This window comes from Bufo gargarizans, chromosome 1 (assembly GCF_014858855.1).
Source record: "Bufo gargarizans isolate SCDJY-AF-19 chromosome 1, ASM1485885v1, whole genome shotgun sequence".
Taxonomy (NCBI): domain Eukaryota; kingdom Metazoa; phylum Chordata; class Amphibia; order Anura; family Bufonidae; genus Bufo; species Bufo gargarizans.
This window is the reverse complement of record NC_058080.1, coordinates 170,612,613-170,636,951: the sequence shown is the minus strand read 5'-3', so window position 1 is coordinate 170,636,951 and position 24,339 is coordinate 170,612,613. Positions and strand designations below refer to the sequence as shown.

General features: G+C 42.0%; 1 protein-coding gene across 1 annotated transcript in view; it reads right to left on the bottom strand.

The window, feature by feature from the left end:
* Nucleotides 1-1,871: 1,871 nt before the first annotated feature.
* The window catches only part of CTSO (cathepsin O), a 36,582-nt gene continuing 14,114 nt past the window's right edge, over nt 1,872-24,339 (bottom strand). Inside the window, exons 4-8 of the mRNA XM_044300162.1 lie at nt 20,237-20,404; nt 19,966-20,087; nt 7,062-7,225; nt 5,889-5,981; nt 1,872-2,975 (exon numbers count right to left, since the gene is read on the bottom strand). Of these exons, the coding sequence (XP_044156097.1) occupies nt 2,941-2,975; nt 5,889-5,981; nt 7,062-7,225; nt 19,966-20,087; nt 20,237-20,404 (582 nt within the window). The 3' untranslated portion in view covers nt 1,872-2,940. The remainder of the gene's footprint in view (nt 2,976-5,888; nt 5,982-7,061; nt 7,226-19,965; nt 20,088-20,236; nt 20,405-24,339) is intronic.

The following is a 24,339-nucleotide window of genomic DNA, read 5'->3' as shown; positions in this document are numbered from 1 at the left end:
ATAGAACTGTAACGAAAGCAATAAATGACAAAAAGAAAGCATATCATTCACTGAAACAGGAGGGGAGCACGGAAGCACTGAAAAACTATAAGGAAAAAAATAGAACATGTAAAAAACAAATAAAAGCGGCCAAACTAGAGACCGAGAGATTAATTGCCAAAGAGAGTAAAACTAACCCTAAAATGTTCTTCAATTATATAAATGTTAAAAAGTATAAATCTGAAGGTGTCGGCCCTTTAAAGAGTAATGAGGGGGAAGTCGCAGAGAGCGATGAGGAGAAAGCAAAGCTGTTAAATATTTTTTTCTCCAATGTATTCACTGAGGAAAATAAATTGTCAGATGACATGCAGAATGCAAAAATAAATTCCCCATTAAAAGTGTCCTGTCTGACCCAGGAAGAAGTACATCAGCGACTTAAAAAGATTAAAATAGACAAATCGCCAGGACCGGATGACATACACCCCCGTATCCTAAAGGAATTAAGTAATGTCATAGCCAGACCCTAATTTCTGATATTTGCAGACTCTATACTGACAGGGAATGTCCCACAGGATTGGCGCATGGCATATGTGGTGCCAATATTCAAAAAGGGGCCAAAAACAGACCCTGGAAACTATAGGCCGGTAAGTTTAACATCTGTTGTGGGTAAACTGTTTGAAGGTTTTCTGAGAGATGCTATATTAGAGCATCTCAACAGAAATAAGCAAATAACGCCATATCAGCATGGCTTCGTGAGGGATCGGTCATGTCAGACTAATTTAATCAGTTTCTATGAGGAGGTAAGTTCTAGACTTGACAGCGGCGAATCAATGGATGTCGTATATCTGGACTTCTCCAAAGCATTTGACACTGTACCACATAAAAGGTTAGTATATAAAATGAGAATGATCGGACTGGGAGAAAACATCTGTATGTGCGTAAGTAACTGGCTCAGTGATAGAAAACAGAGGGTGGTTATTAACGGTACACACTCAGATTGGGTCACTGTCACTAGTGGGGTACCTCAGGGGTCAGTATTGGGCCCTATTCTCTTCAATATATTTATTAATGATCTCGTAGAAGGCTTGCATAGTAAAGTATCAATTTTCGCAGATGACACTAAACTGTGTAAAGTAATTTACACTGATGAGGACAGTATACTACTACAGAGGAATCTGGATAGACTGGAGGCTTGGGCAGATAAGTGGCAGATGGGGTTTAACACTGATAAATGTAAAGTTATGCACATGGGAAGGAAAAATGCAAGTCAACCGTACATACTAAATGGTAAAACACTCAGTAACACTGACATGGAAAAGGATCTAGGAATTTTAATAAACAGCAAACTAAGCTGCAAAAACCAGTGTCAGGCAGCTGCTGCCAAGGCCAACAAGATAATGGGTTGCATCAGAAGGGGGCATAGATTCCCGTGATAAGAACATAGTCCTACCACTTTACAAATCGCTAGTCAGACCACACATGGAGTACTGTGTACAGTTCTGGGCTCCTGTAAACAAGGCAGACATAGCAGAGCTGGAGAAGGTCCAGAGGAGGGCAACTAAAGTAATAACTGGAATGGGGCAACTACAGTACCCTGAAAGATTATCAAAATTAGAGTTATTCACTTTAGAAAAAAGACGACTGAGGGGAGATCTAATTAATATGTATAAATATATCAAGGGTCAGTACAGAGATCTATCCCATCAGCTATTTATCCCCAGGACTGTGACTGTGACGAGGGGACATCCTCTGCGCCTGGAGGAAAGAAGGTTTGTACACAAACATAGAAAAGGATTCTTTACGGTAAGAGCAGTGAGAATATGGAACTCTCTGCCTGAGGAGGTGGTGATGGTGAGTACAATAAAGGAATTCAAGAGGGCCATGGACAGGCTATAGCTACTAGAGAGGGGTCTTCCTCTGGATCAACTTGCGGGATAACAGGCCGAACTGGATGGACAAATGTCTTTTTTCGGCCTTATGTACTATGTTACTATGTTACTATGACAGAGGTGAAATATTGCTGTGACATGGGTGAATAAACCACTCTAAATTCCCCAGTTTATAATCCCAACTGAGATGTCCTGTAATAACAAGTCTGGCCCATTTAGGGTCCACCTCGTAATCTCGGATCTCCTGCTAATATCTTGAAACCACGTGACACCTTCAGAGATATTGTGCTGTCATATTTCGATGGGTATGAGCTGGTTTGGTGGCACAAGCAGGCCTACACAATATTAGACAGGTGGTTTTAATGGTCTGGGTTTGTCACAAAGTAAAAATCAGGTTTGGCCAACAACAGCATAAAGTCTATGGGGCCATAAGAGTTTATTATGTTGATATACCTGTTATTTATGTATGAGAGATTTATATTGCATTATATTTTCCTTTTGAGACAGAGCTCAGTTTGTAATAGTCATAATATAGAGTCTTTAAAAAATTTGAAATTCTATATATAAAACAGAAGTAATATTTAGTTATATCAGTCTGCTTTTGGTCCACAAAAGACAATTAATTGCTGATCACTCCAAGTACTATCTAATATATAGTGTGTATAAAAGACCTGGCTTCATCTTGCTGTAATAAACATTCAAAGTATGTGTACATGCTTCCCTTTTGTTCACTGTGTAACAGCAAGACTGTTAAAATCCCACAGCATCCAATGTTTTAATTCCACAGGCCACTGAAACATTTCCTCAGTGTCAGATCGCTGGTTGCCATTGGACATTTGTGAGAAAGCTTCACATTCCTTACAGAACTTAATCTATATTTCTGATGATCTGCGAAGTTCATCTCAAGTCTATATATACAGTATCTTGATATTTAACTTGCAATTGTCTGGATGTCCTGTAGGAGGCAAACTTTTGAGGGACACCCAAGACATTGCTCATGCCATTCAATGTTGCCAACAAGAAAAACTGCATCTGTTTAATGGATTTGTGTTTTTCCTGGTTTTCATCTACGTCACATCACTGGGAAGGTCACAAAGTCTGCTATTCCTGGAAAAAGTGTAAGAAGAAGAACGAGAATGTTAATTGTTCTAACCAATATGAATTCCAAGACAACTAAACAAATGATTCAGATTAGTAATATCTAAATTTTAGTGATTAGTGTATCTAAAAAAAAAAGCTACACCGGAGGTATTTGAAACAATGGAAGTTCTCAGGCGCAGTACAATCACTAAAGTTGGGCAGGTTTCGAACCAGTCTTAAAATACAAAAGTCAACTAGTGCAATCTGAGAGCTACACCTAAAGGGGTTGTCCAGCTTTTGGATATTGATAACCTTGCTATGTATACGGTCATTAAGATTAGATTGGTGGGGGTCCGACACCTGGCACCTCCACCGATCAGCCGTGGGCAGAGACGCAGTGAGAAGGCTCCAGTGTCTGCTGAAAACAGCTGATCAGTGGGGGTGGCAGGTATCAGACCCCCACTGATCTGATATTGATGACCTGTCCAGAAGAGAGGTCAATATCTAAAAGTTAAACAACCCCTTTAAGATACCAGGTCAACACCCTCAGCTGAGAACTTTTCAAAGTATCTGCATAAATGATCATCATTCCAGGATCAGATTGCATTTCTGTGCATCACAGATTGCTACTGGAAACTGGAAACTCCATGTTACTGATGTCCAGATTCTTCTCACATAGAACGCTCTCTGCAGTAGAAAGCAGTGGGGACACCAGCCTCCAATAGTGAAGTAATGTGACTTCCACCTCTCAGAACTAAGCATTATTGTACTTACAAAAATTCACATAAATCCAACTCTAGTACTGCCCTTGCAGCTCCTTTTGCAATCAAAACAGCAATCTCGCCATTGTTATATAGTGGCCCGGGAAAAAAAGTTAAAAAAGCCCCATGTTGTAGGCAAGTCCAAACTGACAGAAGGGCAGGGCACCACAAGTAGGCAGGTCCAACACAAGCACAAGCAGTCAGTGACAACAGAAGTGGGCGGGGCTAACAATACCGGAGTGCGGTGGCAATACAGTTGAATTTAGGGCACCTGCAGCTGCTGTTCTGGTGCATAACTACCTGATGCGTCTAGCATTAAAAAAATAATAAAATCAATCAAATTTCTTAATTTAATTAAATGTATTACAGCTGAGCTCCTGCCATAATCTTGTGTGGACACTGGGCAGTGCCCATGAGATCTAACACCTGATTATGACGTATACAGGTCCTTCTAAAAAAATTAGCATATTGTGATAAAGTTCATTATTTTCTGTAATGTACTGATAAACATTAGACTTTCATATATTTTAGATTCACTACACACCAACTGAAGTAGTTCAAGCCTTTTATTGTTTTAATATTGATGATTTTGGCATACAGCTCATGAAAACCCAAATTTCCTATCTCAAAAAATTAGCATATTTCATCCGACCAATAAAAGAAAAGTGTTTTTAATACAAAAAAAGTCAACCTTCAAATAATTATGTTCAGTTATGCACTCAATACTTGGTCGGGAATCCTTTTGCAGAAATGACTGCTTCAATGCGGCGTGGCATGGAGGCAATCAGCCTGTGGCACTGCTGAGGTGTTATGGAGGCCCAGGATGCTTCGATAGCGGCCTTAAGCTCATCCAGAGTGTTGGGTCTTGCGTCTCTCAACTTTCTCTTCCCAATATCCCACAGATTCTCTATGGGGTTCAGGTCAGGAGAGTTGGCAGGCCAATTGAGCACAGTAATACCATGGTCAGTAAACCATTTACCAGTGGTTTTGGCACTGTGAGCAGGTGCCAGGTCGTGCTGAAAAATGAAATCTTCATCTCCATAAAGCTTTTCAGCAGATGGAAGCATGAAGTGCTCCAAAATCTCCTGATAGCTAGCTGCATTGACCCTGCCCTTGATAAAACACAGTGGACCAACACCAGCAGCTGACATGGCACCCCACACCATCACTGACTGTGGGTACTTGACAATGGACTTCAGGCATTTTGGCATTTCCCTCTCCCCAGTCTTTCTCCAGACTCTGGCACCTTGATTTCTGAATGACATGCAACAGTCCAGTGCTGCTTCTCTGTAGCCCATGTCAGGCGCTTCTGCCGCTGTTTCTGGTTCAAAAGTGGCTTGACCTGGGGAATGCGGCACCTGTAGCCCATTTCCTGCACACGCCTGTACACGGTGGCTCTGGATGTTTCTACTCCAGACTCAGTCCACTGCTTCCGCAGGTCCCCCAAGGTCTGGAATCGGTCCTTCTCCACAATCTTCCTCAGGGTCTGGTCACCTCTTCTCGTTGTGCAGCGTTTTCTGCCACACTTTTTCCTTCCCACAGACTTCCCACTGAGGTGCCTTGATACAGCACTCTGGGAACAGCCTATTCGTTCAGAAATTTCTTTCTGTGTCTTACCCTCTTGCTTGAGGGTGTCAATGATGGCCTTCTGGACAGCAGTCAGGTCGGCAGTCTTACCCATGATTGCGGTTTTGAGTAATGAACCAGGCTGGGAGTTTTTAAAAGCCTCAGGAATCTTTTGCAGGTGTTTAGAGTTAATTAGTTGATTCAGATGATTAGGTTAATAGCTCGTTTAGAGAACCTTTTCATGATATGCTAATTTTTTGAGATAGGAATTTTGGGTTTTCATGAGCTGTATGCCAAAATCATCAATATTAAAACAATAAAAGGCTTGAACTGCTTCAGTTGGTGTGTAATGAATCTAAAATATATGAAAGTCTAATGTTTATCAGTACATTACAGAAAATAATGAACTTTATCACAATATGCTAATTTTTTTAGAAGGACCTGTATATCCATCATTCCTCATTAATAGGCTAAGGTACACTGCAATACCAGACAATAATTTGCAATACTGTTTCTAGAGAAAAATAAAAATAAAATCAGGCCCTCTTTTTGTGACTCTCCATTAAGCAAAATTTTTGTTGTTAATATAATTAGTTATGAAAATAAAACTCACCGCACACATTTTCCCCCATTTTAACATGTACATATCCATCTACACCCCAAGATGTACCCCAAGAATTCTTCACTATCCAGTAAGGGGTGTCACCTGTAAACAAGACAAAATTATGGAAAGAAAAAATAAATGTGCAAAACACACTGATCCTGAAAATAGGTCATCACCCTCTAAGGCTACATGCACTCAATTGTATGTGTTTTGCAGTCTGCAATTTGCGTATCCGTAAAAAAAAAAAAAAAAAAAAAACGGATTACATCCGTATGCCATCCGTTTTCTTTTTTTTGCGGATCCATTGTAACAATGCCTAAAACGGACAAGAATAGGACATGTTCTATTTTTTTTGCGGGGCTACCAAATGGACATACTGAAATGAATGGGTCCGCATCCTGTCCGCAAAAAAACCCCCAAAAAAACAGAACGGACACAGAAACAAAATACGTTTGTGTGCATGTAACACTAAGGCTGAGTTCACATTTCAGTTATTTGGTCAGTTATTGTGAGCCAAAACTAGGCGCGGGTCAAAAAAAACACATAATAGGTGGATATCTTTTCATTATACCTTATCTCTGTGTAGGCTTCACTACTGGTATTGGCTCACAATAACTGATCAAATAACTGGTGTGAACTCAGCCTAAGGCTACTTTCACACTTGCGGCAGAGCGATCCGGCAAGCAGTTAAGTCGCCGGAATGGCAATCTGCATGCAAACAGACAGCATTTGTAGACGGATCCGGATGCGGATCAGTCTTACAAATGCATTGCAAGAATGGATCCGTCTCTCCGTATGTCATCCGGAGAAACTGATTAGTTATATATTTTTTTCACATTTTTACGGATCCGGTGTTGAGGTATTTTTAATGCCGGATCTGGCACTAATACATTTCAATACATTCTGGCAACTGATCCGGAATTTTGGACGGAGATAATACCGCAGCATGTTACGGTATTTCCTCCGTCCAAAACGCCATTCAGTGACTGAACTGAAGACATCCTGATGCATCCTGAACGGATTTCTCTCCATTCAGAATACATGGGGATGAAATTGATCAGTTATTTTCCGGTACTGAGCCCCTATGATGGAACTCAGTGCCGGAAAAGAAAAACGCTAGTGTGAAAGTACCCTAAGTTAGTTTATGAAAGTGACAGTAGAACAGATGTGCGTCTATCATACCTGTTTTATCAAAACCAACCACTAGGACAGCGTGATTGGAGTGTCCACTGGAACAGTGATGCTGAATTATACCTCCCAGATAATCCTGCCAGCTCACTGCATCAACTATGACCGCCAGTGGGCCAACACTTATCAACAGCTTCATCATTTCCTCTTCATAGTTACTAAAGGAAGATATGCCATTGATTAACACAAAAACATATTTCTAAAGCATGGTTATTAGGGTGATCTCCATGATTAAAGAATTGGAAATTTCTACTATACTGCACAAAATGAACTTCTAATAATGTAGGGCACAGTTCTCCAACACACGGCTCTGAAGCTGTTAAAAAACTACAACTGTGAAGTTATAGGTGTTGCTGGGAGTTGTAGTGTTGTAACAGCTGGACAGCCACAGGTCCAGAGATCTTGAATTTGTATACCATCAAAACCATTAAAAACTTCAGCACCAGACATTTCTGCATTTTCATTTTTTACTTCCCGTCTTCCAAGAGCCACAACTTTTTTTTTTTACTTTTCCATTCATATAGTCATATTGCTTGTTTTTGTGGCATAAGTTGTCCTTTTTAATGGCACTGCTTATCTAATCTTGAATCAAAAAATGGAAATGAATTCATTGATTGATGAAATGCAAAAAAAAACTAACTATCCTGCCATTGGTTATATGGTTTTGTTTTGACAGCCTTCTACTACGAATGATAACATGACATTATTATGCGATCTGTACAACCAGAACAATACCAAAGTTAAATATTAATATTATATTTTCCTACTTTTAAAAAATGAAACCCTGAAAAATAATGTTTACATCAGCATATTCTGCCACCCATACTTTTTTTTTATATAGAGCTATGTGAGGGCTTGTTTTTTTGTGGGGCACGCCAGTGGGGTACATACAATTCTTCATCATTCTTTATAACATTTTTTTCAGGGTGCAATATGACCAAAAAAGAATTTGACCATTTTTTTTCCCCCACCGGTTATAACATTTACAGGGTAAAAGTAATACTTTTTTACTATATTTTAATAGTTTGGACAGTAATTTTTTTTAAGATGTAAAATTGGGAAAAGGGGGTGATTAGAAATGTTTATTATTTTACATTGATGACCTATCCTCCGGTCATCAGTATCAGATAGGTGAGGGGACATACATCCCTGTCGATCAGCAGTTTCAAGAGAAGACAGTGCTCGTAAGTGAATAGGAAGGAGCCGTCCAACTGAAGTAAATGGGATGGCTTAGTTGTAATTCCACCTGCACCCCGCTGCGGTTGCAACAGCGAGCAGATAAACTATTTCGAGAATGCAGTGCTCATACGAGCACTGCTTTCTCTTCAAACAGCTGATTGATTGGCAGGGGGCAGACTCCCGACACAGGGGATAAGTCATCAATATAAAAAAAAGTGGACAACCGCTTAAAGTCCTTATAGGAGACTTAAACATGCAATTGTTCTACCACTAATACCATAGACTGCAAGAGTATACTACTGCAGTCTTTGGAGATTCTTCTTACTTCCTACTAAGCACTTGTGTAATCATGGCTTAACAGCTTACTATGGCAGGCCTGGAAGCCTTCACAAACTTTTTCAGTATTTGAGCTGAAAAGGACAGTTTGATCCATGAATAATGTCTTCTAGCACTGCCTCCACTTTGCTGAGACAGAACAAAGTCTGCTTGGTCTTTATGAATAAGGGTGGGACAATAAAGATTCAAGCAATTAGCCAAAATCTTAGCAAAGACCTTTAAATCAGAGTTTAGAAGGGCAATTGGCCTATAATTCTTGGAAACTGAATGGTCCTTTCTTGATTTAGGCACCAAGGTTATAAAAGAATGCAGCATAGAAGAAGGAATAATGGAATCTCCAAAAAGACATAAAAAATACTAAATAATATAAATAGCAGATTCCCTGGGAATTCTTTAAAATGTCCGCTAGCAAATTGCCTTAAAATGTGAATATGTGGGTTGCTTCCAGTTGCCAAGCTGTGAGGGGAATGAGAGGCCTCACTTTATTACACTGTGCTCCATACAGTACAGTGGTAAGTGACAGTCATGGCTGAGCAGCCTGACAGGAAAAGGGAGGCGATCCTGCTCTCTATTCCTGTCAGGCTTCTTATCCATGACAGCATATCTCACAGAGGATTGCATGAGTTCTATCTATTGTAGAGACGAGTTCCTGCTGTACAAGAGATAGTAATAAAGACTGTGGGAGATATTGTCACGGCTGAGGATGGGGAAAACCCTCAGCCGTGTGATGCCAGAAGATGTTAATGGCTGCTCGGCCAGGACGACAGAATTAGGGAGCAGGTCACCTCCTAACGCATCCCTAATCCGACCCTAACTCCTAGCTGCATGGGCCGACCTTGAAGGTAGGAGGGCCCATGCTCAGGAACCTCGGATCCCTAAACTAGGAGTAGGGTAAGACGACCTGTTCCTTCTGGATACGGAGGAACAGGAGTCTCACTGGCCAAGCTGCAAGGAAGAGGGGAACACAAACAGGCCTATGGATATGGCAGGTGAACTGCACTAGTTCCAGCCACCTGCCACAGCCTTGCTGACTGGATCCCTGTGCTGGCAAGCTGATGTCCACACAATACAAAATGAACTCAGCACACACACATCCACACACAGGAACCCAGATCCATAGCTGCACCAAATAACAAAGGAAAACATCAACTGAACATCACATAAACTTATGACCACAAGGGTGGCCCCCACTGGCAGATGGAATACACAGGAGGATGCTCCAGCTAACCATTGCTGAAGTACCCCTCTGAACTGCACTATTCACTGAGGCTTTATAGGCCCAAGTAGTCACACCCACACCCAGGAGAGGGAATTAACCCTTCCAACACTAACCAGGGAAGTGAAACCACTTAAAGGGGAAGTGTTCCAAATGAACATCACACTGCAGCTGTTACCGCAGGAAACGACATTCGTGGCAACCATGTCCTGGGAGTCAGCCAGAAGGCCGAGACACTGCCACCACATGTACACATCCAAACGTTGCCACGGGCAGCCACAGTGAAGGGAAGTGTCACAGTGCTCACCAAACATAAACTTCTAGTGCACACCAGACATACAAAGTGCATACATACACACACACCTAACAGAGAGGTTGCTAGGTGCAACCGCATGAACATTGCCGCAAGCTGCCTAGCGCTAGCTCAGGCTGCAATACTGCGACAATACCAAATGACTTGTTGCCCGCGGCAACCACAAGTAAGGCAGCACACTAGCGGCCCTCACCTGTGGTTGAACAACCAAACCAAACCGCAGGCAACAGCTTGCAGTTCAGGAGTCACGACCATAACCATGGCCGTGACAGATATGCTGTTAGGCTGTGCATCCTGACAGTCACTCACCACTGTACTGTACACAGCGCAGTGTAATAAAGTGAGCAATTCTATTCAGATTCTAGGTTGGGTTGCTAGTGACCATTTTACAGCATTCCCGGAGAACTCCTCTAAGAACATTAGTTATTTTGTAAATGAAAATAGGTGTTATGGGGAAGCAGGCAACTCCCTTGATTACGTGGGGAGTTTGCAAGATTCTAATAAAGAGGTTCACACCTTATCCCTCTCAGACGGGAGGAATGGCAGAGTATTTGGCAAGAAGTACATAATATTCATGGATAACACCTAAAACAGAAGTGGGGTCATAGACCGAGCATCCAACTTTACATCTTATGACATGAGAAACAATATGTTCAGCATGATCTCTGAGGTGCTTTGCCAGATCGGTTAAAGGATTGTCTGATAATTAAAAATTTAAAGGGGTTCTGCACTTTCATTAAACTGATGATCTATCCTCTGGATAGATCATCAGCTTCTGATCGGCCGGGTTCCGGCACCCGGGACCCCCGCCGATCATTTGTTTGAGAAGGCAGCGGCGCTCCAGCAGCGCTGCGGCCTTCTCACTGTTTACCGCCGGGCCGCTGGTCCACTGACGTCACGACTAGTATCAACTAGCGTGGGCGCGGCTAAGCTCCATTCAAGTGAACAGCGCTTAGCCCCGCCTACGCTAGTTGATACTAGTCGTGACGTCAGTGGGCCGGCGGCCCGGCGGTAAACAGTGAGAAGGCCGCGGCGCTGCTGGAGCGCGGCTGCCTTCTCAAACAGCTGATCAGCGGGGGTCCTGGGTGTCGGACCCCCGCCGATCAGAAGCTGATGATCTATCCAGAGGATAGATCAGTTAAATGAAAGTGCAGAACCCCTTTAAGAAACCCCCCACCAATGTCCTAAAATGAAAAAATAATTAAAAATAAACATTCATAACTCTAAAATTTCTTCAGCACTGTTTTCGCCGCTCCTCTGGTACTCCTGCTGCTATTCGATTTCCAGCAGTGGCACATCACCGCTGCAGCCAATCACTGTCCTCAGCGGTCTACAAGTGAAGACACTGATTGATTGTAGCAGTGAGGTGCTGAATCCAGGCAAGTCACTCTGCACATCACAGTAGACAGTGACATGTACAGTGACGTGCCTAGAAAACAAACATCGGTGGGAGTAACAGATGAGCACCACAGAGAACAGCGCTGGAGAAACGAGTATATAATTTTTTTTTGTTATGTTTTTATTTTACATTGTAACAGTTGTTTGAGATATTTAATTAGCTCAGACAACCTTTTTAATGCTTTCATATAACCCTTAACACCAATAATACATTTGAGGTTCCATTTAGGGGGGATGGATGTCAAAGACGTGTCAAGACACTGTTAGCTCACCCTAAGACATCTTAGGAGTTAAGTCCATCTTAAACCCAGAACCCAAAGTGATACAGTAACCCCTCAAGACCACTTTATGGGTTTCGCATAGAGTTGACACAGACAAATCCGAACCAGCATTGAAAGTAAAGTAATCATGTAAATGCTTATGAAGAACTTCTCTATGCTGAGTTAGCTGAATATTCTGAGAGGGGAATCAAATGTAACAATATCTATACACAGGAACATTTTCTCTGAGCATTAAAATTTAAAAATCTTGAATTTATGTGAGCATTTTGCAAAAAACTTATTAATCATCTGACATCCCTTTTAGGGTTCTTTCACAGGTACTCTTTATACAGTTTTAAGAGAAAAAAAAAAACAGGAAAGGTTTAACTAAAAACTAACTTCTAATTCCTGTCCCTTCACAATCCACTTCTAACATTGGCTTCAAGGTCAAGACGGCACATGTGAAAGCATTCTAAGAGATTTACTCATACATGGGTAAAATTAAAAAGTCCATGGTGTAAATTTAAGGTATTCGTAGGAAAGGTAATTACAAAGATGTAAGAGTAAGTCTTTATATGTCCACCATAAGGAAAGGTGCATCGACTCCAACTAAAACAAATCAAATCAGCTTTGGAATTTATTGGTAACCAATGGCTTTCATCTCTTCATCTGAAAACAAATGATCTTTTTCTTTCTTTTCATAAACCTTCTACTCAGTAACACTTCATAAATGAGCTCTGTGATATAGAGCTGAAACAGGATATTTGAGAATAAAGTGTAAATTCTGATAGGACTCAAAATGTAGGATTCTGCCTGTTGTACTTTTTCTCCCATCCCACCTGACACTAACAGCGGATGCTCAAAATAAACAAACAGAGAAATACCATATCCCTAGCCACCAGTTTTTTCAGCCTTAGAATCATAACTAAAAAATTCTGTAGATGGACAATTGTCATCCATAAACTATATATAATCCCAGGTGGTAATTCAGGAGTTTATCAGTTTTTATATTATGCTACCTCTGCAATCTAGACCATGAAGCACTCATCAGATCTCAGCAAGGAACCATCATGAATAAATAATCTTATTCCCACCTGAGCGTATTTAACTCCTCACTGTAAGTACTTCCTATACCGGTATATCTACAGATGTAGCAGGGTTAGCACTCAAGCTGTTAACTCATTGCGTTATCTTGAGACATAAGCCATTGAAAAGCAATTGTAACACGTCTCATAAATCATGAGTGGTAACTCTACTACATCCGTACATATAGTTTAAATAGAAACATAGAATGTGTCGGCAGATAAGAACCATTTGGCCCATCTAGTCTGCCCAATATACTGAATACTATGGATAGTCCCTGGCCCTATCTTATATGAAGGATGGCCTTATGCCTATCCCATGCATGCTTAAACTCCTCCACTGTATTTGCAGCTACCACTTCTGCAGGAAGGCTATTCCATGAATCCACTACTCTCTCAGTAAAGTAATACTTCCTGATATTACTTTTAAACCTTTGCCCCACTAATTTAAAACTACAGTACAGACCAAAAGTTTGGACACACCTTCTCATTCAAAGAGTTTTCTTTATTTTCATGACTATGAAAATTGTAGATTCACACTGAAGGCATCAAAATTATGAATTAACACATGTGGAATTATATAGATAACAAAAAAGTGTGAAACAACTGAAAATATGTAATATTCTAGGTTCTTCAAAGTAGCCACCTTTTGCTTTGATTACTGCTTTCCACACTCTTGGCATTCTCTTGATGAGCTTCAAGAGGTAGTCACCTGAAATGGTTTTCACTTCACAGGTGTGCCCTGTCAGGTTTAATAAGTGGCATTTCTTGCCTTATAAATGGGGTTGGGACCATCAGTTGTGTTGTGGAGAAGTCAGGTGGATACACAGCTGATAGTCCGAGACTGTTAGAATTTGTATTATGGCAAGAAAAAAGAAGCTAAGTAAAGAAAAACGAGTGGCTATCATTACTTTAAGAAATGAAGGTCAGTCAGTCCGAAAAATTGGGAAAACTTTGACAGTGTCCCCAAGTGCAGTCACAAAAACCATCAAGCGCTACAAAGAAACTGGCTCACATGCGGACCGTCCCAGGAAAGGAAGACCAAGAGTCACCTCTGCTGCGGAGGATAAGTTCATCTGAGTCACCAGCCTCAGAAATTGCAGGTTAACAGCAGCTCAGATTAGAGACCAGGTCAATGCCACACAGAGTTCTAGCAGCAGACACATCTCTAGAACAACTGTTAAGAGGAGACTGTGTGAATCAGGCCTTCATGGTAGAATATCTGCTAGGAAACCACTGCTAAGGACAGGCAACAAGCAGAAGAGACTTGTTTGGGCTAAAGAACACAAGGAATGGACATTAGACCAGTGGAAATCTGTGCTTTGGTCTGATGAGTCCAAATTTGAGATCTTTGGTTCCAACCACCGTGTCTTTGTGTGAGGCAGAAAATGTGAACTGATGGACTCTACATGCCTGGTTCCCACCGTGAAGCATGGAGGAGGAGGTGTGATGGTGCTTTGCTGGTGACACTGTTGGGGATTTATTCAAAATTGAAGGCATACTGAACCAGCATGGTTACCACAGCATCTTGCAGCGGCATGCTATTCCATCCGGTTTGCGTTTAGTTGGGCCATCATTTATTTTTCAACAGGACAATGACCCCAAACACACCTCCAGGCTGTGTAAGGGCTATTTGACCATGAAGGAGAGTGATGGGGTGCTGCGCCAGATGACCTGGCCTCCACAGTCACCGGACCTGAACCCAATCGAGATGGTTTGGGGTGAGTTGGACCGCAGAGTGAAGGCAAAAGGGCCAACAAGTGCTAAGCATCTCTAGGGACTTCTTTCAAGACTGTTGGAAGACCATTTCAGGTGACTACCTCTTGAAGCTCATCAAGAGAATGCCAAGAGTGTGCAAAGCAGTAATCAAAGCAAAAGGTGTCTACTTTGAAGAACCTAGAATATTACATATTTTCAGTTGTTTCACACTTTTTTGTTATCTATATAATTCCACATGTGTTAATTCATAGTTTTGATGGCTTCAGAGTAAATCTACAATTTTCATAGTCATGAAAATAAAGAAAACTCTTTGAATGAGAAGGTGTGTCCAAACTTTTGGTCTGTACTGTATGTTCTCTTGTAGCAGTTTTTCTTCTTTTAAATATTCTCTCCTCTTTTACAATCCACAATTCGCTGGGTCAGTAACACTACCAAGTGGATTCCTCTGCTAAAACTCCCTTTCTCCATAAAATGCTGTAGCTGACCATAATAATATTTGACGAACTTGACGCACTACTATAGGAACTCCCTTTCCTTGAAGCAACTGGCATACTTAGCTGGGACTTTGTTCCTCTGATGGAAAATGCTACATTATAGTTAGTAATTGCTTTTCTTAATGGCAATTAGTACAGAATAGCTGGCAGTTGCTTTCCCTGGAGTACAGTAATAGCAGATATCCCTGGCTTTCGCTGAAGAAAGGAATGCAAATAAGCTCTTAACAAGCTCTGCCTCTAATGCCACCAGATGTAAGGCAGCTATCCTATAAGTCAATGTTTGACCTTTTAAATAGGCCTTGAGACATGACTCGGATATTAAATAAGCCAGCACCTCATCTGCAGACTGCTGTTTCAGGGTGCTTGCCCCTCATGGGGACTGTAACAGATAGTATTTTGATTGCTTTTAAAATGCAATGCATTATACCTATAGTGCAGGGATGGCCAACCTGCGGCTCTCCAGCTGTTGCAAAACTACAACTCCCAGCATGCAAAGACTGCCTACACCTATCAGCCTACAGCAGGGCATGGTGGGAATTGTAGTTTTACAACAGCTGGAGAGCCGCAGGTTGGCAATCCCTGAGCATTGTATTTTAATGGCAATGCTATTCTAACATTGACCAGCAGGCTGCGCCAGAGAGGCGCAGCCTGCTGGAAATTACTGAAGGCTGGTCTGGGGTCTATATCAGAGCCCTGCCAGCCTTCACACACACCGGCACGCCGCAATCGCATTTGCGGGGTGCCGACGGGAGACAGAAGGAGTCCGCTCCCTCTGTCAGCACTTTACATGCAGCAGGCACCATTGCCCGCCGCATGTAGTGTTAAACAGTCCGAATCGGCACTTCTGCCGGTCCAGACTGTTAGAGCAGGGCAGCGGCTCTCATGTGAGTGTCGGGGACCCATGCAGCGCTTAGACTGGGCTGCCGTAAAAAAGCGGCGGGCCAGCCTAAGGCCCCTTAGTGACCGCCGTAAAAACACGTATGGGTGGTCACTAAGGGGTTAAAGGTTCGAACACTGACTTATAGGATAGCTGCCTTACATCTGGTGGCATTAGAGGCAAAGCTTGTTAAGAGCTGATTTGAATCCCTTTCTTCCCAGAATTCCAGAGGAGAACGTATGGCCTATAAGTCTCCTCACATCGATTAAGGTGTTCTCTGCACAAGAGATAGTACTCCCCAAATCCTGGCTAAATGCAGCTGGCCCTTTAACAAATATGTTGGATTACTGCCCTTTAACTGTTGCATGCAACTTACTTTAGAATCGATTGTCCACTTGTTTGGAGGGGCAGTTTTCAGCCTGCAAACGTTTTTTTTTTTTTTTAAATAATCTGAGGCCAATTACGCTCCAGCTCACTAATAAAGTATTCTTTTACTGTGTAACCCTTCTGCCTGTAAACAGCCCGTTTATATATCTCATGTATAGGCTATTGTTAGCCTACATACAGTTTTATAGCTCAACTGTGGCATCAGTCCTTTCTCTCAAGGATGGGGCCTTTCATAGGATAATGTCTACAGGCTATGCTTTCTTCTGGATGGATGGAGACTTTTCTCTAATAGCTCTGACCTGTTCTCTTCCAGGTAGGTGAGCTATTTGTCTCTCTCTCTCACTACTGTTCTCATCTTCCCTGTTATGGTCTGTCACTACTGCTGCCACCACCGCTCTTCTTCTGCAGACACCACTCTTCTGCTTCTGCTCTTGGACTCCTCTGTTATTGATGCTCTCTTCCTTCCTTTGCGCCAGCAGAATTTCCCCTCCCTCCCCATACACTGGACTTTATAGAAATTGAGGGGAAGGGGGGAGCTATGATGTCACAACTCATAGTGGTTATGATGTGATGCCACTGGATCGGTCTATTTCCAATGTGGCTGCTCCATATAAATTACAGTTGAGAGCTTTGCCTCACTTTCACTACAGTGGCTGACAACTTTTCCAATATAGTGCCGCAGTGTCATATGCTGTATTCTTCTACATTGTTCTGCAAACACTTATTTATTTGGGGGGTGCATATGCACTATACTAGAAGACACAGTGAGAGGCCCGATAACTCAAGCCATACACAATAGTTGACAGCCTTCTGTGTACATACACACCTCACAAAAAGTTAGGGATACTTGGCTTTCAGTGATGTTATATCATGAAAGTAGGGCATTTAAGTAGAAGCATACAATGGTGATTTCCTCATCTGAAACAATTTATTGAAACAAAAGCCAACAACAGTGATGGGTATACCACCACAAAAAATGTCAATGTCTCAATAACTTGTGATGCCTTGAACATCAATAACAGCTTGACATTGATATCTCATCCTGTTAACAAGTCTACTTATTGTCTTCTGAGGAATGGCATCGCACTCTTTTTAAAGGGTGGCCCTCTGGTCATTAAGGCTCTGGAGTACAGAGTTACGAGCCTCTACATGGCGACTCAGCTGATCCCATAGGTTTTCAATAGGATTCAGGTTTGAAGAAAGTGTAGGCCACTCCATCTGAGGTACCTCAGTCTCCAGCAGCCGTTCCCTAATAATGCAACCTTGATGAGCTGGCGCATTGTCAATCATGAAGATGAAATTAGGCCTGTGTTGTTCATGCAGAGGCACAATGACTGGATTAATAATGTTATTGAAGTAGTATGGGCTTGTCACTGTACCATTCATAAAGTGTAGCGCAGTTCTGTATTGACTAGACACACCTGCCCGCACTGTAACACCACCACCACCACCAACAAAGGCTTGTCTGGTGACAACAGTGGATGATGCATAGCACTCTCCTTGACGTCTCCAACATTGTTGGTGGCCATAATTTCTGCTCAGCATGAATCCACTTTCATCAGTGAACAGCACTGAGGCACACTGGTCCCTCGTACAGCGTAGATGCTCCCTGGCACATGAAAGACGATGGCGTCTGTGCTTGGTGGCGTGGTCAGGTACCTTTGCAGGTTCTTTAGCACACAGACCACACTGATGTAAAAGGGTGTCGAATGGTCTAACGTGACACTTGGGTGCCTCTCACCTTGCTTAAATGTGCTTGGAGTTGAGTGGCATTCATCATCCGGTTCCGCAGGGCATTGTTCACAATGAAGCGGTCATCAGTGTGGGATGTGGCCAAAGGATGTCCACATCTATGCCTTTCTGTGACTATTCCTGTCCCTCTTTATCTCTGTTGCAACCTGCTGATGACACTCTGTAACACTCTAAGCTCAGTGAACATCCTTCTTGAAGCCTCGCAATGGCGAGGTACTGTTGATCAATTGTTAGGTGTCGTCTTGGTCTCATGATGTCAAAATGTGAACAGCAGGATGAGGAGAATTCTTTAAATACCAATTCTGATTGAACCAGAAAATGTATTGGGCGATTCATGGATCAAACACCTTTTATGAATTTTTCCGTTAAGGGCACTTTCACACTAGCGTTTTCAATTCCGCTATTGAGATCCATCATAGGGTCTCAATAGCGGAAGGAAAAGTTTCAGTTTTGTCCCTATTTATTGTCAATGGGGACAAAACTGAATGCACCAAAATGCATTCCGTTTGGTTGCATCCCCATCGAGGACAGAAAAATGCTGCAAGCAGCGTTTTTTCGTCCGCGATGTGGTGTGCGGAGCAAGACAGATCCATCCTGACACACAACGTAAGTCAATGGGGACAGATCTGTTTTGTCTGACACAATAGAAAACTTATCCTTCCCCCATTGACTTTCAATGATGTTCAAGACGGATCCGCCATGGCTATAGAAGACAAAATACAATCGGATAAATTCATGACGGATGCATGCGGTTGTATTATTGTAACGGAAGCGTTTTTGCAGATCCATGACGGATCCGCAAAAAACGCTAGTGTGAAAGTAGCCTAAGCTCCTTGTTAGAGAACAGCAAGTTGTGCAAAACTGAAACATTGAACAGCTGGACATGTGCAATCAAAAGTTAAGTTCACCTGTAAAGGTTAGAGTGCATTTTAGGTTCATCCTGAAATTTCACCCACAAGCCAAAAATCCCTGTTTGTGAGCAGTGTATATATATTATATCTCTCTACATGCCACACATAATATATAAGCTGAATTTCATTAAAAAAACATCACGCCTATTCACAGTCACACACAGGAACTTCATGAATGCAGTTAGGGACAGATTATTGTTTGGCTCATGTTCCCATCTGTACAGGATTACTTTACAGGGCTGTCTCCAGGCCATGATTAGAACAACTCTGAAAATCATTTACTTCCACCCAGTGGGTTTGTGCCACCTGTCAAGCATACACTGGCACAATCCCAGAGTTGAAGATGCTATATCTGTAATTTTCATTATCATAGACAACTGAGCTGACTAATCCTTAGTACAGGGATCACCAATCTCCAGCTGTTTAGAAATTACAGTTCCCAGCATGCTCCATTTACTTCTGTGAGAGTTCCAAGAACAACTGAGCAAGTGTGCATGCTGGGAGTTGTGGTTTCACAACAGATGGAGTGCTGGAAGTTGCTGACTTCTGCCTTGATTCTCACTACATTGTATGTAATGTAAATGGTGCCATTAAAAAGTACAACTTGCCCCGCAAAAACAAGCCGCCATACGGCTATGTGAACAGAAAAATAAAACAGTTATGGCTCCGGTATGGCTGGGAGTAAAATATGAAAATGCAAAATCGGAAAATCTCCTAGTCCTGAAGGGCTTAAATGAGCAAATTATAATTTATACTAAATCAGTTCCTTTTAAATTACATATCAATCTGCTCAGCATCTCCTGTTCTATAACATGCTACCTGCAGATTCAATGCATTTTATGGAGACTGGTTCCCTTCAAAGGGTTTGTCTACTGTTTCTATTGATGACCTCTTCTCCTATGCAGAATCTAAAAAAAAAATTTGCATGACAAACATGCCATGTCTGAACATTCAGATCCACTAACACGATTTACCTGAAATCATAAGCTTCATATCCATTTATGGAAACCCCATGTTCTGTCGGAGGAAAATAATGGCATGTTCCAGTTCTTGCTTTAAATGGGTATTCAGAAGACCTCAAAAGCTTTGTATGAGTCTAAAACAATTGTTGATAGTTTTTTTCAAAAGAAAACAGAAGGAACCATCAGCACTAAAATGGAAACTGGATTTCTCATTCATATTCGCTGTATAGCATGCACCTGATGTATAGTTAATAACGAAATTCTGAATGTAAAATGTAACAACCTGATTCAGCCATTTCAGAGCGCTGTCTGTGGATCCACCATTGCAGCCTCTGTCCAAGTATGAACAGTCAATGACCTGCTGTACGCTGAGGTCCTCAAGTGGATTTCCACTGATGGCGTTAGCAGACTCTATAGCACCAACTATACTGAAGGCCCAACAGGCACCACACTAAAAAGAAACATGGAAACAAGTGTTAGATGAAATAACTCAGAATCATTCATATAACGGTACATATTAGTATATTTTATTGATAAGCTACCAGTGACTATTTACTTTGACTAAATGGATATATTGGTAATTCATTAAAGGGAATCTGTCATCTCTAAAAACCATCCCAAGCCGCCAGCAGTGTTTCTGACGATCATATTCTTCCTGAAGGCAGATGCGGCAAAAGCTCAGAAAACGTTCTTTTCTCCCCTGCCAGCACAATCTTCTAGTCATGCTTGAAGTCAAGAGGGCAGCGGCCCCCTTTCCTGCCCCTTTGCTGTGACTGACAGCGCTTATGCAGGGAGTTCAGCAAAGCCAGCCAAACTGCTGGCTGTCAGTCACAGCGAAGGGGTAGGGAAGGGGGCCGCTGCCCCCTTGAATTCAAGCAGGACTAGAAAATCGTGCCAAAACATCACTTTTGTCAGAATGAACCAAGCCTAGATTCAGGAGGATTTTCACACTCCTCCGGCAGATTCTGATGATTAGACCTAACCTTGCTGGCGGTGCCACATCTTGCCACTGTTCCTGTCCGTCTGCCTACCATCACGTTCTGTAGAGCTGCTACTGCTGTCTGCATCATGCCAATACTGCACCTACCCACTATCACCTTCTGTATGGCTGCTGCTGAGGCCTGTATCATGCCACCTTCCAACCATCACGATCTGTACAGCGGCTGCGACTACTACTACCCATAGACAGCCTTGTATGTTCCATGCTATTTTGCTCCGGGGCTGCTATATGGCACTACAGCCGTACCGTACTCTTTCCACATCCATACTGCACTGCTGCTGCTCCCAATTAAAAGGGAGAATTTTTTTGGCCTTGTTCATAACAAGCCACTTTTTCTTGACAATAAGCACTTGTGCGTGTCATACCCGCAGACATTCTGACCCTGTCAAGGCATCATTTTTGAACGGATTGGTCTTCAATCCGTGTGTGTTAAAACTTTATCTGCATCTGATAAGCAACAATTTTTGGAAGCTTTGGAATATGAAAAGGCATAACACATGTGCTGGCGAGGTAAGTTATTAAACAAGCTGTATGTTAACGCTGTCAAATGTGCGTTTACCCATAGCTATGTATGTCAGTGTCACTCAGACATCATTTACTATTGCAGTCATTGTGTTCCACAGCTTGGGGAGGGAAAAAGAAGTAATAAAAAATAAACGAAAATATGAGTCCTAAAAGCCTAGAGGGGGTTATACACAAATTTCAGGGCAATTGGAGAAACTTCAGTTTGGCCTGAACAGATTCAGGTCCAAACTTTTTTTTAAATTCGGGGAACCGAACCCGAAACGAATCTCGAGTGGTTCGTTCATCTCTACATGAAGCTGTTTAGTTCTGGCACAGGGGTTACTCAGGAACAGCTGATCTACAGGGGTGCAGGTATCAGACCCCTAACCAATAAGATACTGATGGTCTATCTTTAAAGATTAGGGTTAGTTCAGCTCTGCTTTGTAAATTTCCTTATTATTTCAAACTACAGATGTGTCCACCTTACCTTTCCTCTTGGATGGAGATAGTCCAAGATGAGTGGTGCAAGATGAGCAGCTTTGAAAAAGAAAATAATAATAATCTTTTGTATTACTCACACTGCCCGGCAGAAAAGTTTTTCTTTCAAAGCTGTTCATCTTGTATCACTCATCTTGCAATATCTCCAGCCAAGAAGAAAGGTAAGAAAGAACACAACTATATTTCAGTGCACAAGACCTGAAATGGAATGGAGAAAACAACCACACAGCAGTTCTCTAAGAAAAACAGAACAAAAGAGCGACACATTTTGCTGGTTTCTATTAGTGCTTGTGCACTACGTTCAGTTTATATGCTAGAAGCATATAATGTTAGCATATACGTTAACATTTCTTTAGGACCACATTCACCTGATGGGAGTCCAAAGGAGTGCACTTTTGACCACCATCAAGCTGGTTATGCATGGGCATACAATTTTTTTCAATAGTACAGGAAAATGCTGCAGACTGTTTCCCTATAAAGTGGGCCACGGCAAAAGCCTGTGAATCTGTGATGAAAGATAAGTTATGCAGGACATATAAATCTGGTTATATGGGGTAGTGCTTTAGATGTACATCAACAAAGTTTCAACATCTTACTAAAATACCATAAATATTCCTTAACCCCTTCCCGACACATGACGTACTGTTACGTCATGGAAGCCACTGTGTTCCCGCAATTTGACGTAATAGTACGTCATGGTGATCGGGCGCGCGATCACTGCAGGGGCCCGGCAGTCCCTGGTAGCCGGGCCCCTACTGTAAAAGCTGATGCCAGCGGATTAACCCCTTCTATGCCGTATTCCGCGCTGATCACGACATAGAAGGAGTTTGTGTCGGGTGAGGGAGTGCATCAAGTCCCCGCGCTGCTGTGGCGGGGACTCGATGTGTCAGAAGGCAGCCCGATGCCGTGCAGAGGCTGCCCAGTGCCTTGCACGGCATTGGGACCTGCCTTCTACGGGTGCCCAGGAGATCCAGCCTCAGGCTGGGTCTCCTAGGCAACCTGTTTGTGTACTACTCACTGTAGTACACGAACAGGCAATGCATTACTATACAGATGTATTGTAATGCATTGCAGAGGGGATCAGACCACCAAAAGTGAACATCAGAAATAAAGTAAAGAAAAAAAAAAGTAAAAAAAAAAGTGTTTTTAATAAAATAAAGTAATAAAATTAATAACGTAAAAAAATAAAAAAAAAATAAAAAATGCCCCTCTCTCCTTATTTTATAATAAAAAACAGCACACATTAGGTATCGCCGCGTCCGTAATCACCGGCTCTATAAATATATCTGATCCACACTGTCCGATAAACGCCATAAAATAAAAACTGTAAAAAAAAAAAAAAAAAAGCCATTTTTGTCACCTTACATCACAAAAAGTGCAACACCAAGCGATCAAAAAGCAGTGATGGCCAGTTCGCATTGTTCACCTGCGAACATATGCGGGCTGCCATCTTTTTTCACAAGTCCGGCGAGGCACAGGTAAGCCCTTACCGATCTGAAAACAAGTGCGGTCACCCAGAGCAGGCAGTTCTGAGAACAGCCACCGGGGGCCTTCATCGGGCTGTTCTCGGAACTGCCTGCTCCCGGTGACCAAATTTTTTTCCAGACCAGCTCGCGGCACAGACAAGGGCTTACCTGTGCTCGTCGGACTTGTGAAAAAAAGATGGCAGCCCGCATATGTTCGCGAGCGAACTGGCCATCACAGTCAAAAAGGTGTATGTCCCACAAAATGGTATCAATCAAACAGTCACCTCATCCCGCAAAAATTGAGCCCCTACCTAAGATAATCGCCCAAAAATAAACTATAGCTTTTATACTATAGCTAATTTTTTTGCTTCAAAACTGCTATTATTGTGCTAAAGTGAAATACATGACAAAAAAATAAAAATAATACATATTAGCTATCGCTAAGTCCATAACAAGCAGCTCTATAAAAATATGACATGACCTAACCCTTCAGGGGAACACCGTAAAAAAATGTGAAGATTTGCTTCTAAACTTCTAACATCCCCAAAAAGTAAAATGTCATTTTCAATATGAGCCAAACATGAAGTAGACACATGGGAAATGAAAAGTAATAACTATTATATTAATAACTATCACTATCTATTATAAAAGTAGAGAAATTGAAATTGGAAAATTTGGTAAATTTGGGATTCTTTCACAAATAAAGGTGAAATATATTGACTCAAATTTATGACTATCATGAAGTACAATGTGTCACGAAAAAACAATCTCAGAATGGCTTGGATAAGTAAAAGCGTTCCAAAGCTATTACCAAATAAAGTGACATGTCAGATTTGCAAAAAATGGCCTGGGCCCAAGAGCGAAAACTGGCCCGGGGTAGAAGGGGTTAAAGAGGTTTTAGATATTGACAACCTATCA